The sequence below is a fragment of the Ictidomys tridecemlineatus genome, chromosome 13 (genome assembly GCF_052094955.1).
Source record: "Ictidomys tridecemlineatus isolate mIctTri1 chromosome 13, mIctTri1.hap1, whole genome shotgun sequence".
In the NCBI taxonomy this organism is placed as follows: Eukaryota; Metazoa; Chordata; class Mammalia; order Rodentia; family Sciuridae; genus Ictidomys; species Ictidomys tridecemlineatus.
This window is the reverse complement of record NC_135489.1, coordinates 92,216,361-92,230,016: the sequence shown is the minus strand read 5'-3', so window position 1 is coordinate 92,230,016 and position 13,656 is coordinate 92,216,361. Positions and strand designations below refer to the sequence as shown.

Sequence of the window (13,656 nt, the reverse complement as noted above, 5' to 3'; positions counted from 1 at the left end):
TTTTCTAGCTGCTCTGGGGCAGAGGGGTTGGCTGGACTATCCCCCAGCTGAGCTTCAGGGAGTGTCTTTTGAGAAAGGTCTATTGGGGGCAGGGGATTCTTGCTCCTACCAGCTGGCCTCAGGTGTGGTCTTTACATGTAACTGGACCTTAACTGGGGCCCATTTCCCTGATTGTTGGCCACTGACTATTCTCATTCAGTGGCATGAGGACCCTGGGGGAAGGGGGCTGCGGCTTAGTTGGGAAACCCCTTAGTACAGCCCGTACTTCTCAGGCCTTTAACATGAGGGAACAAGTGGTAGCCTTCCAGGGGAGGGTGCTCCTGAGATTTGAGACTTTTTCCCTTGAAGCTTAAGGTCATATTTCAAGGGCACTAGGTTCCAAGGCACAGAGCTCTGAAAATGCCCAGGCAAAGCAGTGTGTGAACGAGGGGAGCTGGGGGGAATTCTCTGGGGGCTCTTTTTAGTGCAATCATAAGGATTTGGGGTGTTTTTTTCTGGAAAACAGGAAACTTTGAACATAGATGATCTTTAGGAATGGTAGCCTGGCCAGTGCTACAAGAGAGCAGCTTCAAGTTTTAATTTTAAGGGGCTGGGGATGTGGCTCAAGCGGTAGCGCGCTCGCCTGGCATGTGTGCGGCCCGGGTTCGATCCTCAGCATCACATACCAACAAAGATGTTGTGTCCGCCGAGAACTAAAAAATAAATATTAAAATTCTTTCTCTCTCTCTTTAAAAAAAAAAAAAAGTTTTAGTTTTAAGGGACCTTCAAGCACACCACCCTGATCCGCTGTGAAAGGAGGACTTCATTCTTGAAGACCAGAGGCGGGGAAGTACCCTGTGCTCAGGAAACTGAGGGTGGCGGGCAGGGGAAGGTTCAGACCCAAGTTCATCTGCAAAACTGCACCTGCTGCCGCCGACTCTGCAGCCACCCGAAGACTCACATGGAGCAGGACGGTGACTGAAGTCACAGTGTGGATGAGATGGAGGGAGAGACCGGAAAGCCGGGAAAAGGTGGGGCTGGGGAGGTCCTGACCTGCAGGCCACAGATGAAGGGGAGCCCACCAAGAGTTCCGAGAAGGAGCAGCCGCAGTCGCGGAGGCTCTGGGTATTTGTCCCTGTGGCAGCCCTCCAGGGGCACTGCCCAGCTCTGTCCTTAGTAACCTCCCCAAGAGGGCAGGGGCCCAGGCCACCTTCTCCCAGGGGAGCCCCGGCCCCTGACTGAGCAGGGTGGAGGCAAAGGGCCCACCATTTCTGGGGGCCACTGGGCCCTGCAAGCACATGCAAAAGAACAAACAGGAAGAGGACACGGAGGCAGACCTCAGGGACAGCGACGCTCTGCATCAGAGGGGCACATTTTCAAGGCTAAAATGGCAGCGGGCTGCAACAAGGGTCTGGGTTATAGGGTTTAGCAGGCCAGGTCACAGGAGTTTGGGCGGTGGGCATATTTAGGGGGGCAGGAGGCAGGGAGAGGGAGCTCCGAGGCCCCACACTGGGCTGCTGGAGTCCCGTGCCCCTCCTCCCTGTCCCCCTCCCTTGCTCTCCTCTTTCACCCAGGCCAGGTCTGTATCATGGCGGAGGCCCTCGCGGGCTGCTCCTGAGACATCTCCAGCACCTCTGACTCCATCTTGGATCTGCTTCCTGAAGGGTCTGAGTAGGCCCCAGGAGCTACCTGGGGAGGCTGGAGGGAGTGGGGCAGGGCCAGGTGGGGGCAGGGCCAGGTGGGGGCAGGGCCGGCAGCTGAGGCTTGGCCTGATCTTGCTGCCCCTGCACAGTGGTAGCTGCGCCCTGGATTAGCCTGGCCTGCACCAGGGAGCTGGGTCTTCACACCCCTGTCCCTGGGAGTCAGGGCAAAAGCACTTGCAGTCCCTGGGTGTCAGGCACCACCCGAATCCTCCTGCCCTGGTGGCCCTGGAGGCTCTTCACCAGGGATGGCTGCCTTTCAGGATGGACGGGCCTCCCTCTGGCCCCTCCTGCCTCTCTTCCTCTCACCTGTCTCCTTGCAGATCTTCTTTAACGCGTCCCTCTAGAAGAATCTTTGTCTCTGAGACTAGAAGGAGCTGATGTTGGCCACTGAATGTCTAGAGCAAAAGCATGGTGTGCCTGTGTCTGTGCATGTGTGGGTGTGTGTGTGCATGCATGTGGCACGGGCCACGTGGTGTGTGTGTGCATGAGTGGAGTGTCCTGTGTGTGCGCATGGAGAGGGTGTGTGGTGTGGCCTGGTGTGTCTGAGCCAGGTGGTACTCTGGGCTGCTTCCAGTGGGCACCTCGAGGTCTGTCCTGCCATGGCCATTCTAACAGCTGTTTGAAGTCTCTGTTAAACTAAGGACAGTGGCTTGTCTTCAGACTAGACATCTCCATCTCCCTGCAGGCACCTCACAGGCACTGGCTTCCTGCGTTGCCCACAGTTCCTGGCCGGCTGAGATGTGTCCAAGTGACCAGTTTTAAAACTAAATTCTGATTGAACATAACTGGTGGAAACAGCAATGCCAACAAAGAGAAAGCCCAACAAGGATTTAAACTTGTATCCACAGGAGGATCAAGTCACCTTGACAAAATTTTAATTGGGAAAATGTGACTTGAGGAATTTTATGCAGGAAAATAACAGGCGGCATTAGACCATGGTGGGCTTTTGGTGTTGGGGCTGCTCAGTGTCCATTCACGCTGCTCCCAGAATTCACCTCAGCTCCACCTCTGCACCCCTTCAGGCCATGGAACTCAGAGGGAGCTCCTCTTGCCAGCCATGGAGTTAGCACACAGGTCTGCCTGCTTCCTTCCCGTAGGATTCGATGTTGGAAGCAAGTGAGCTGGAGCTTCGGCAGCCATTTTGGCACTTATGCAAGCAGAGAACAAAGCAGATGTTTTTTTTTAAAAAAGAACATGACACATGGATTGTACAAATTTATGGGCTACAATCTGACATGTTGATACATGTATAAACTGTGTAACAATCAAATCAGGGTAATTAGTACGTCCATCATCGGAAACATTTATCATTTGTGACAAGATGGGTAAACCTATAGGACATTATATGATGTGAAAGAAGCCAGGCACAGAAATGCAAATACCATGTGATCTCAAAGCTATAAAGCTGACCTCATAGACACTGAGGATAGAACTGGGGTCACAGGGGTGGGGACAGCAAGAAGTTGGTCAGTAGTGACGAAGCTAGCAGGAGGAATGAGTGCTGGTGGTCCTGTCACAGAGAAGGTGTGCCTGGAGAAGGGTCCAGGGGAGTTCCTGGAGAGAAGGGGAGCTTGACTCGGGACCCGTGGGTCCTTGGCTTATGGGATGGAAAAGAATTTCAACACATGTTCGTCAGAGGAATGGACAGAGGTTTACTTAGGAAAGTGGATACACAGTCAAGGGAGAATGTGGGCCGTGTCAAGGGAGATGCCTATGGGGAAAACCAAGGATCCGTGTTTAAGGGAGAATGCAATGCAGACCTTCTCCAGAGGGTGAGGCAGTGACCTCCTGGCCTGGGGTGCTATGTTTAAAGAGTGGCAGTAGTTAGGAGCTGAAACAGAGGTGGAGCCAGGGTGGAGTTACAAAATTCCACGCAGGTTGTTTACAACATTTGAAACTTGCCCTCATAGTACTTTTTGCCAGGCAAGGGCACGGGCCAAGGGCCTGGATCAAAGACGTGGGTCAAGGGTGTGGGCTAAGGCCACGGACTGGGTGACTCAAGCTTGTTTTGCATTTCCAAGGTTTCAGCTGATGGGTGCTTCTCTTTGGAAACCCAGTCTCTCTCTTTCTGTATCCCCAAATTCCCATCTCAATCTACTAGACAGGAGGGCAACTCCAGTTAACAGTGCTCTACTATATATTTCCAAAAACTAGAAGAGAGGATTTCAAAGGTTTCACCACAAAGAAACGAAGCCAGTTTTTGATGGAGAGCAGAACTGAGTCAGTTGGAGACACTGGGTTTGGGGGATTGATGTCCACTGAGCTGCTGCATCAAGCCGCGCCTGAGACCAGCCAGGGGAGGGGAGTGCGTGTTCATGTGCATGTGTGATCCTGCTAATTCTTGGGCAGGAAATGGGGGCCAGGGACCCTGTGGTGTCACTTCTAGGCACCGGAAGGGGGACTGCCCTTGGTCCCTGATTTCCCAGCCACTCATTCAAGGTGGGTGCGCCCTCCCCTCCCAGGACAAAGGGCATTAGTGGAGCCCACACAAGGCCTCATCCACATGCAGGCTGGAGCTTGGCAGGGGAAGGGGAGGGCAGGTGTGTGTGTGTGTGTGTGTGTGTGTGTGTGTGTGTGTGTGTGTCTACTGAGCTTGTGTCTTTGGGGGAGGGAGGAGAGGGAATGAGAGGGCCTTGGGGTGTCTCAGGATGCTGCCAACCCAGAACGCTGAAGGAGGATGTCCAGGGTTGAGGAGTCAAAGGTGGAGACTGAGCGGCTCACCCACCCCAAGGAACTCAGACCACTAATCCTCTACAGGCAGGCTGTGACACATGCCAGATCAAACTGAACCTGACATCCACCTGCTGGATCTGTTAACAGACACTACTAGCTGCCATCAGGCCCTAGGGCATGGCTAGGGCTGTGGGTCTTGCCACCCGTTAGGACTCCTGACTTCCTGCAGAAGCACACTGCAATGGCGGAGAAACAGACTTGAAGTGGAACTGAGTCGTTCTGGATTGCCTCTGCTCTCAGGCTGCCTCAGTTTCTACCTCCACAGAACAGAGATAATAATACCTGCCCCAAAGGGCTGTTGGACAGATTAAAGGGAAAATCCACTCCGAGTGTTAAATGACACCTAGTAAGTGCTCAATAAATGTGCGCCATGTCTCTAGTCTTTGTTTCCCAGACGACTCCCTTGGCCTTTGGAACAGAGAAAACGCCAGGTTTGCACCAGCCAGGTCCCTGAGTGTCTTTCCAAGCGCCTGGGGAAGCCCAGTGGAGAGGAAGGAGGGTAAGGACTAGGGCCCAGGGGAAGTCTATAGGTGGAGGGCGGGAACAGGGCCCTTGGCTTGGAGTTCGGGAAGTATTTTGGAGAAATTCTCTGCAGGCCTGGATCTAGGCTGGGGAACCTGCCGGCTCTGCTGGAAGGAGAAGAAAGACAGGGCTGGCAGCTTCAAGGCCAGTCTTAAGGGTGGGGGGCCTCCGGGCAGCCGCAGGGCGTTTCTTTAGGGTGGCCGCTTTCCCGCAGCGGCCCAGGATGCAGGTGACCCTGTGCGGGCACCGGCTGGTGTCCCCTCTCCTCCTCAGCACCTCGGTCTGCAGGCGGGGCTGCCATCCCGCCGACCTTGCTGGCGCCCCCGCCCCCAGCTCCGCGTGCCCTTCAGGTGGAGGCTGGCTTCAGCGGGCAGTCGGCCAGACCCCGGGCCGCCGCCGCGCGCACCCGGCGTCCAGGGCGGGGAGGGCAGAGGCGGGCCCCCCTGGCCCCCCAAGGCCCCCGACTCGACTCTGCCCCGCGGGCCTGAGTGCTGTCCGCGCAGGGTGGTCCCACCGCCAGGGGTCCACGTCGCAAGCCCCACCCGTGTGACGACGCCGTATCTCCATCCCTGGCTTTGGGCACACTGATCCCCCAGTTGGCGCCAGTCGCTGCGGAGCGCGGAGCCGTCCAGCTCCACGGAGGACCACAGGGGCTCTTTCCCCCTGCCCTCGGAGGACCAGCCGCGAGGCTCACGGCGGCAGGGCCAGGCCTGCTTCCTGCTCGCAGGGACCTGGGCCTCGCCAGCTCCTGGGGTTCGCTCTCGGGTTTTCCCTGGGTACCGCCAGGGCAGCACCTAGTCCGCGCTCTCTTTTCCTCCAAAACAATAAACCTGCTTTGGAGGAACAGATTCTCTCCCCTGCTTGGGGGTGGTGCGTCCCCGGTTCGGGTCTGGGGCCCCAGCACGGTCCCCAGCTAACAGGCCAAGCTAGACTGGAGGAAGAGCGGTCTGGCCTTCGGGCTTGGTCACCTCCCACTGCACCCTCGGGTGTCTTTCAGGGCCAGTTCTCGAGGGACGTGGCTCCTCTGCTAGGGTTCCACGGGGCTGGCAGCAGTGGCCTAGTCCTGGCCTGTTGGCAGTTGCTGCCCAGGGGTGACCTTCGATGATCCGGAGTGTTCTGCTCACCCGTGCATTTCCTCTACTAGAAGGGTGGAGTGACTACCACAGTGGCATTGGGGAACAGGTTTGATGTAGTGCTGGGACAGTGGGAGAGACCTCACTGAGAAGACAACGCTGTTGGGTTGCTGGGAAGGGCACCGAAGCCACCAGGGTTGGAGCGCAGTGAGGAGGAGGCGCCAGAACTCTGGGGGGAGTTCAGGCTTTGCAGGCAGCTGGAGGCACCCAGGGCCCTGGCAGTGGGAGCCCAAGGACGTGAGGATGCTGGTAGGTGGGCAGAGGGTCCACTCTGGTCCCATAGGACCAGATGTTCTCTAACAACGTTATGAAAGAAGAAAAAACATATTAATCAGCCATTATGAGAGTTCTTTTGATGTTTCTAGTTTTCAGTCCAGGTGTATGTCTGTTCCACACAACCAAAAAATAAAGAAAATCCAGAGTTAAAAGATGTAGCAGGGGTGGTATTCATATTTTCTCTTTACAAGAGGACTCATTAGAGCTTCCTTAGAGACATGTAAGAAATTCAGAGGTGCACACTTCGTATAGAAGTTACTAGGGAAACTGAAACAATATAAAGTGAGTTTCTTTCATTTCTTTATGATACTGAGGGGACATTTAGCTAACTCAGAAGACATCTGCAGAAAAAGAAGATGGGAACTAGAAGAGGGAATCCTGAAATCCAAGACTATTAGTTTGGTGTTATTATCTGTTAGTACCAGAAAAGCTTGATATTCACACCAGGATTCTGCTTGATTATAATGGGCTGCACATCCTACACATGCCTAATCCCATCATCACTTGAAAAAATATCATAAACCAAAATAGTGTTTAATATACCCAGGGAGTTTTATAGCTTAGGCTAGCCTTTCTTAAACAGGCTTGGAAAACTCATATTAACCTACAGGTGGGCATATTGACAGAGTATCCTAACTGCAGTATTGCTCAATCAATACAACTTGAAGCTTGGTTTCTACTGAATGTGGATTGCTTTTTGCACCATCATAAAAAATAAAAAAAAAATCCTAAATTGAACCATTTTAAGATGGGAATGGCGTGTGATTAAGTCTGGTCTTAAATTTGGAAATGTAGAGAATAAAAATGGCCATCATAATAGGTAAGCCTGCAGCAAAGCAAAGTTCATATTGACAAGCATAATCAGAAAAAATAATACTATAAATTTTATTTTCCAAAATTTTTAAAACAAGGGAAGCTTTAAAAAATGTCATATGGAATTGCAATGTAAAAACCAAAACTGCAATTTATGTTGTAATTCCAAATATATAAATGAAATTGATAGAAAGTCAATCTCACATATTTAAAATCTGGTATGGAACATTGAGTGAGTTGCTTTTGGCTATATCTTTATCTTTCCCCCCATTTTTAAGTTGCAAAATATATATAACACAATTTACCATCTTATCCATTTTTAAGCACACTGTACCATTAATGGTATTAAATACAATCAGATTATTGTGCAACCATCACCACTATTTATTTCTAGGACTTGAAAACTGAAACTCCACACCCATCTGCACCCTCCCTCCATTTCCTGGCAACCCCCGGTCTGCGTTCTCTCTGCTAACTCATGTAAGTGGGATCATATGATATTTGTTCTTCTGTGTCTTATTTCATTTAGCCTAAGGTCCTCAAGGTTCATCTGTGTCATAGCATGCGTCAGAATTTCCTTCTTTTTGAAAGCTGGATCATGTAACACACACATGCTTTATTTTGCACATCTGTTCACCCATCTATGGACACTTGGGTTGCTCCCCTGTTTTGGTTGCTGTGAATCATGCTGTCTTGAACATGTGTACACAACTGTGTGTGGACATCTCTATAGGAACGATGACTCTGGGCTTTCAAACAAAGTAGAGAGTAGGCTCCATCATGAACTTGGCCCCGTGTCACTGGATTTCCACAGGGTTGGAGGTGGCATGGGTGGGGTCGTGTGGAAGGAGGTAGGGTCGGGGAGCTGCTGAAGTGCCTCTCTGGAGATGGTGATTCTCAGGTGAACAGAAGGCCAGCAGGTGAGCCCTGCTCAGGAACAAACATCAGGCTGAGCACCGGCATGTCAGAGTGACTGTGAAAGCTGAAAGCCACAAGGGCGCCAGTGCCCAGCTCTAGACCCCTGCAGCAGTCTTCTGAGGGGGGACCTGGTGTCTGTGCACTGTCGAGCCTCTGCAGGTGCTTCTGACTTGACAGCCGAGGGCTGGGGACAGCACAGCCTGGGACCATGGAAGGAAAAGTCAATGTGCCTCTTTCCTCCTCTGGGAAGGTAAATGTCAAGAGGGGCTGTTTTGATTTGTGAAACTCTGTGAATCCATAGGAGGCAAGACAGCCTTCGTGTTGCCCTTGAACAAGGGAGAAGTGAGATGTTCTTCCCACCAGTCATGAACAGGCCCTGTGCACTGGGCAGTCACCCAGTGGGAAGTGGCTTATGAACCGTCCTGTCAGAATTCCCAAGAGCACCAGATGGAAGGAGCTTTGCAGAGCAGGTGGGAGGTGGACAAGGTCACTTTTGTGGTGATCACAGAGGTAGGCGAGGAGCTGGGACAGAGACCTGCACCTGCCCCCAGGGTTCTTTGAGGTTCTTTGTGCACCTCGTAGGACCTACGGGTTCAGTGACACTGCTGCAGAGTCCCACACATCCATTTTTAACTGGATTTGTGACATCCTAACTGATGGAGCTCGTTTGCTTGTATATTAAAAATGACTTTGAAGGCAGGCTGTGATCTCCATTCTTTGGGATTTTATAGACCAGTAAATGTCAAATAAAACTTTTGGGATTGACATATGGTTACCAGCTTTTATATGAAGTAAGGACAATAAAAATTCTAAAAACTATGCTCTCCTATCACCATTTCATAAGGAGGGTTGTTTTAACATCAGAAGGAAGGATACCTTGAGTCTGGAAACTCCACCCCTGAATTTGGAAGAACAACTCTGTATTGCTTGTGGCTTCCTCCTTCTCTCTAGACACAAGGAAAGTGTATCGCCAACTTGTCTCTGAGGTCTGAGGCTCCTCTGCCTTGAATATTTTAGGACAGCTGTACCAATTGCAGATGTTATCAATTTCCTTGAAGAAGTGGTCTCAGGGATTTTAAGGGAACACCGAGGAATTCAAAGGCTGAAGTGTCTGTACCCTGCCTCAGTTTCCACTGTTCAGAGCTGTGTGGTAAATGCTGGCTGCCAGAAACCGTCATTGCTTTCAAAAGAAGTAAAAAAGACAGACTGTGGCAAACAGAACCATGGAAACTTGGAGTTGGAAGGTTCCTTAGCCATGATCTCATCCATCCCTGCGGTTTTCACACTAGCCTCCTGCTCCTCAGAGCCCAGCAGTGCTGCTGGCCCTGCAGACCTGACTTGAATTGTTTTAATCACAGAGCTTCTGATAAAGTTCATTTGCTTAAAAAAAAAAAAAAAAGCTGAATACCAACAATTTAATCCATCTCTAATTTAGTGGAAAGACGAAGATTGAAAGCAGCACATTTTCCTGAGGCCACCCATTCAGCTGGTGACACACACCGTGGGTAGGGCTGGAGGACTCCTGCGGTTGAGCCTTCGGTCTTAAGCGTCCCCACAAAGGTCCCCGTGGCAAAGGCTTGCTCCCCAAGGTGCTGCTGAGAAGTCGTGGGGTCTTTCGGAGGTGAGACTCAGTGGGAGGTCTTTAGGTCACTGGGAATGCACCCTTGAAGGGGACTGTGGGCCCCAATCCCCTCCTCTTTTTTCCCCTTTCTGGTCGTGAGGTGTCTGCCTGCTCCGCCATGTTGAGGGCAATATTTTGCTCCAGAGCACACCTGGCCATTCAGTGCCTTGAGAAAAGATTCTGCTTTTCTTTTTTTTTTTTTTCTCCACTTCTGAGCAACAGCTCCCCATCCCTGGTACTCCCAAGGCCCTTTTCCTAACAGTGATGTCTGAGTACAACCTGGTTCACTCTGCTTTCTGGATGGACACTGCCTCCTAATGCAGCTGGCAAGTATAACGGAGTCCCTGCCTCCCCCAGGCCCCTGCCTGCCCCGGGCCCGGGCCTGATGCTGGGGCTCTGCACACATGATTCTTTATAGACAGGACCTCTTTGCTTTTACCAGTAGTTGTGCCTGACCTCTGGGGCTCAAGCTCCCAGCTCAGAACACAGTGGCGGAAGGAATGTTCCTAAACAAGTAAATTCAACAAGGAGCCCTTTTCAGGTTGGGTATAAGCCATTTAAATTCAATTCCACAAAATGGCCCAGCTTCAAATAAAATCACATATTTATTCATTTCTTCCTTCTTAAATAAATAAAAGCACTATGCAAAACTTTATTTATATTAATTAAATCCTAATAGTTTTATAAAAAGTTGAGTGTTGGTACCTAGCAATCCTATTATTACTCTAGCATCCTATCTCATATAACCATCCAACATTTACCTTTGATTTCAAGCATTTATAAAATTAGCATTTTAACACAATACTATACATTCAGTACTAATTTCATCTGAAACAATCATTAAATAATTATTAAATAATAGTACATGATACCAAGGGAAAAGGAAAGCACTTAACGATTTTCCAGATGCTTGTAAGAAAGAAACACATCAGGGTAGCCCTCCTGATGTGGGGGCATGATTTGACCTACGACTAAAAGGCACTTTGGAGAGTGAATTGGTTTTTCAAACTGAAAGGATATTTGTGTTGATTGATATTCTTGAAAGATTCAAACCCTGAATCTTTCATGTTAGGAAATGAATGTACACCAGGGAAAGTGACTTATCTAAAGTTACAGAAGGTCTTCTGATAACAAATCTAGAATCTTTTTCATTTCATAATGTTTATACTATAATATAATCATATTTTTTGAAAGATCAAGCCAGATATGAGCTGGGAACAGTGGTGCATGCTTGTAATCCCTGCAACTTGGAAGGCTAAGGCAGGAGGACTGAAAATTTGAGGCCAAACTCAGCAATTCAGCAAGATCCTGTCTCAAAACAAACAAACAAACAAACAGAACTGGGGACATGGCTTGGTGGTGGAGAGGCCCTGTGTTCAGTCCCCAGTGCCCAAATCAAAACTAAAGCCAAAAGATCAAGTCACATATCAAGGAAAGCAAATCACGACATCTAAAACTAACAGACCCTAAAATAAGAATTTAATAAAAATATAAGCCGACCACTGTGTTGGGACAGTATCATCAGTGTGGACACAGTGCTGATGACACTGACGGCGGCAGCTCACTGGTGTACTGATTCATTCACACACTTGTGTGTCACTCTCTCTGTGTGTTGGCTGTGTTCTCCTCTGTATCACTGGAGTTCAATGTTTTCCACAGAAACTTCTCATTGGGTTTCCAGAGGGAAGTTTCCTGCCCTTCCTTCCTTTTGCAGTGTACGGCAAGGGGTACTTTTGCACACAGGGTCTCTATAACTGCTACGTCAGTGAGTTTACTGAGACTGTCCTCATTCTGCTCATTCAAGATGTCCCAGAAGTCTTTTGGTCTCTGTTTTGCTTTTTCCATGGGCCTTGAAAGAACCTTCTTTGGCAGTCGTGTGGGACCGTTCCCGTGACTTTTAAAGAGGTCATCGAGAATAGAGGTGTCACCAAGCAAGCCTTCCACAGAAGCATTTCCAAACTCTGGATTTTCTACCTTTTTGTCTTCTGACTTGCAAAGGGGTCTGTTTCTTGAGGTGCCCGTCCCTGTGAGGTCCTTTGGGACTTGCTTGGTATTTTCCAGCTGCCTCTCCTGTGCCTCTGACTTGCCCTTGGGAGAGCGGGAGGCCGCCGGGTCTCTGGAGGCTCGCCCATCGTCCCCACTGTCAATCTCGTGAGCAGAGCTAATTGGTGATTTTGCAGTTTCTGCATCACTGGAAAGTGCCTCTTCCTGACACGCACCGTCACTCTGAAACTTAACTGATTTTCCTTTAGATGCTTTTGGACTGCAAATTTGAGAAATTTGGTTGGTACAATCTCTAAAGGACAAACTTTTAGAATGTGATGGTTTTCTTTTTATAAAAGAGTTTCTTTCTTTACATTTATTTCTGGTACTCTCTCCTTCCTTGTGGGCAGATTTGATGAATTCTGAAGCAGAATCCACAAAAAATTCTTTCACCTCCGGATGCTGAGAAGCATAAAAGTCTCTTAGCATTCTCTGTCGTTCTTCTGAAGTGGTGTTAGTTATATGTATAGCGAATTCCTTTACAGAAGACAGGTTAAAGAAAGAAGCCATTTCTTCAAATTGTTTTCTAAAGATTGAATGAAGAAAATCAGTGGTTATTTTCATTATATTTTATTTTTAGAAAAATCATCATCAATGATAGGAAATGTAGAGGCAAAGTTATGTAATTTTGTTCTGTTAGTTTATGTCTGCTTAATTCCACACAAGAATGCATTTTATCGTGGCCTCTTTCCTTATGCTACTAGGAAAATTATGTTAGCCCATGAAATCACCAGCTTTCTTAAGTTATTCTGATTTATGCTATCAGGTATTTTCTGGGAATTATGGGATTCCAGCTGGCTACTCCTCCAGTGAGCCAATTTATGACTGACATGAGAATCATAATGCATATTTGAAAATCTATATTGTATTAAAATCCATGAAATAATATTGTCAAAGGGTTTCAGTGAACAGAAAGAAAATTCTGAAGAATTAAGAAAAAAATATTTTTTCTTTCTCTCTCCTTTACCCTTTTTCTACAAATACAGCATAGAAATTTTATAAGATTTTTTTGATGAGTCTAAAAGGAAAGTTGTAAACTGTTAAGCCTTGATTCTTTTTTTCTCAATTGGTCCACTTTTAGTATAGATAGCCTTAGAGGTGAGATATTATTTGAAGAAGTTGCAGTTTTAGTATAGGATATTAATAATAAACACTGTTACATGAATGGATGAGGAGGCGGGCCTTCTGGAACCCTGGTGAGATGGAGGCAGAGGAATGACATGGCCACCTGGGCCACAGACTACTCCTCTCCATTGGTGAGCATGCTATGAACTGAGTTGTTCCCCCCAAATTATGCTGGAGCCCCAACACTCCATCTGGCAGTAGTTAGGGTCAGGGCCTCTAGGGGATCAGTGGTCATGAGGTTGTAAGGGTGGGGCTCCAATCTGGCAGCATTAGTGTCCTCATGAGAAGAGAGGCCACAGAGCTGGCCCAGGGCCGCCTTACAGCTTTCACTGCCCTTAAAGTAATGGGATGTTATTGTTCTGTTTGTTCATAGCTTCCGCTCCACCCCTCCCTCCTGCCACACGAGAACACAGTGAGAAGGAGGCCATCTGCAAAGTAGAAAGAAGACCCTCATCAAAGACTGAATTGGCTAATGCCCTGATCTTGGATTTCCTGAGTCTGGAACTCTGAGGATTAATCTCTGTTGTTACGTTATCCATTATGGTAGCTCAAGAAGAAGACAGAGGGTACTGATTGCTGATACTGAATTTATGTTTGTAAATACTTCTTTAAAAAAAGCCAAAGATAGTGTTGTAGCACAATAATTAAAATCCCAAAGTTTTAGGATTTTTACTTGTATTTTATACAGTAGCTCTTTTAAAAACCCATTTATTCATTCCACAAATATTTATAGAGCCCTATTATATGCTAAGTACCACACACCAGTGAACAAAACTCCTTAAGGAGTTTA

General features: G+C 48.6%; 1 protein-coding gene across 2 annotated transcripts in view; it reads right to left on the bottom strand.

Annotated features, from left to right (window-relative positions):
- Window positions 1–10,284: 10,284 nt before the first annotated feature.
- Window positions 10,285–13,656, bottom strand: part of Ercc6l2 (ERCC excision repair 6 like 2) — a 110,053-nt gene continuing 106,681 nt past the window's right edge. The window contains exon 19 of one of the 2 annotated variants that reach the window (XM_078030543.1): window positions 10,285–12,267. In XM_078030543.1, coding sequence (XP_077886669.1) covers window positions 11,295–12,267 — 973 coding nt within the window. In that variant the 3' untranslated portion in view covers window positions 10,285–11,294. The remainder of the gene's footprint in view (window positions 12,268–13,656) is intronic. The other variant, XM_078030544.1, reaches the window with a different exon arrangement.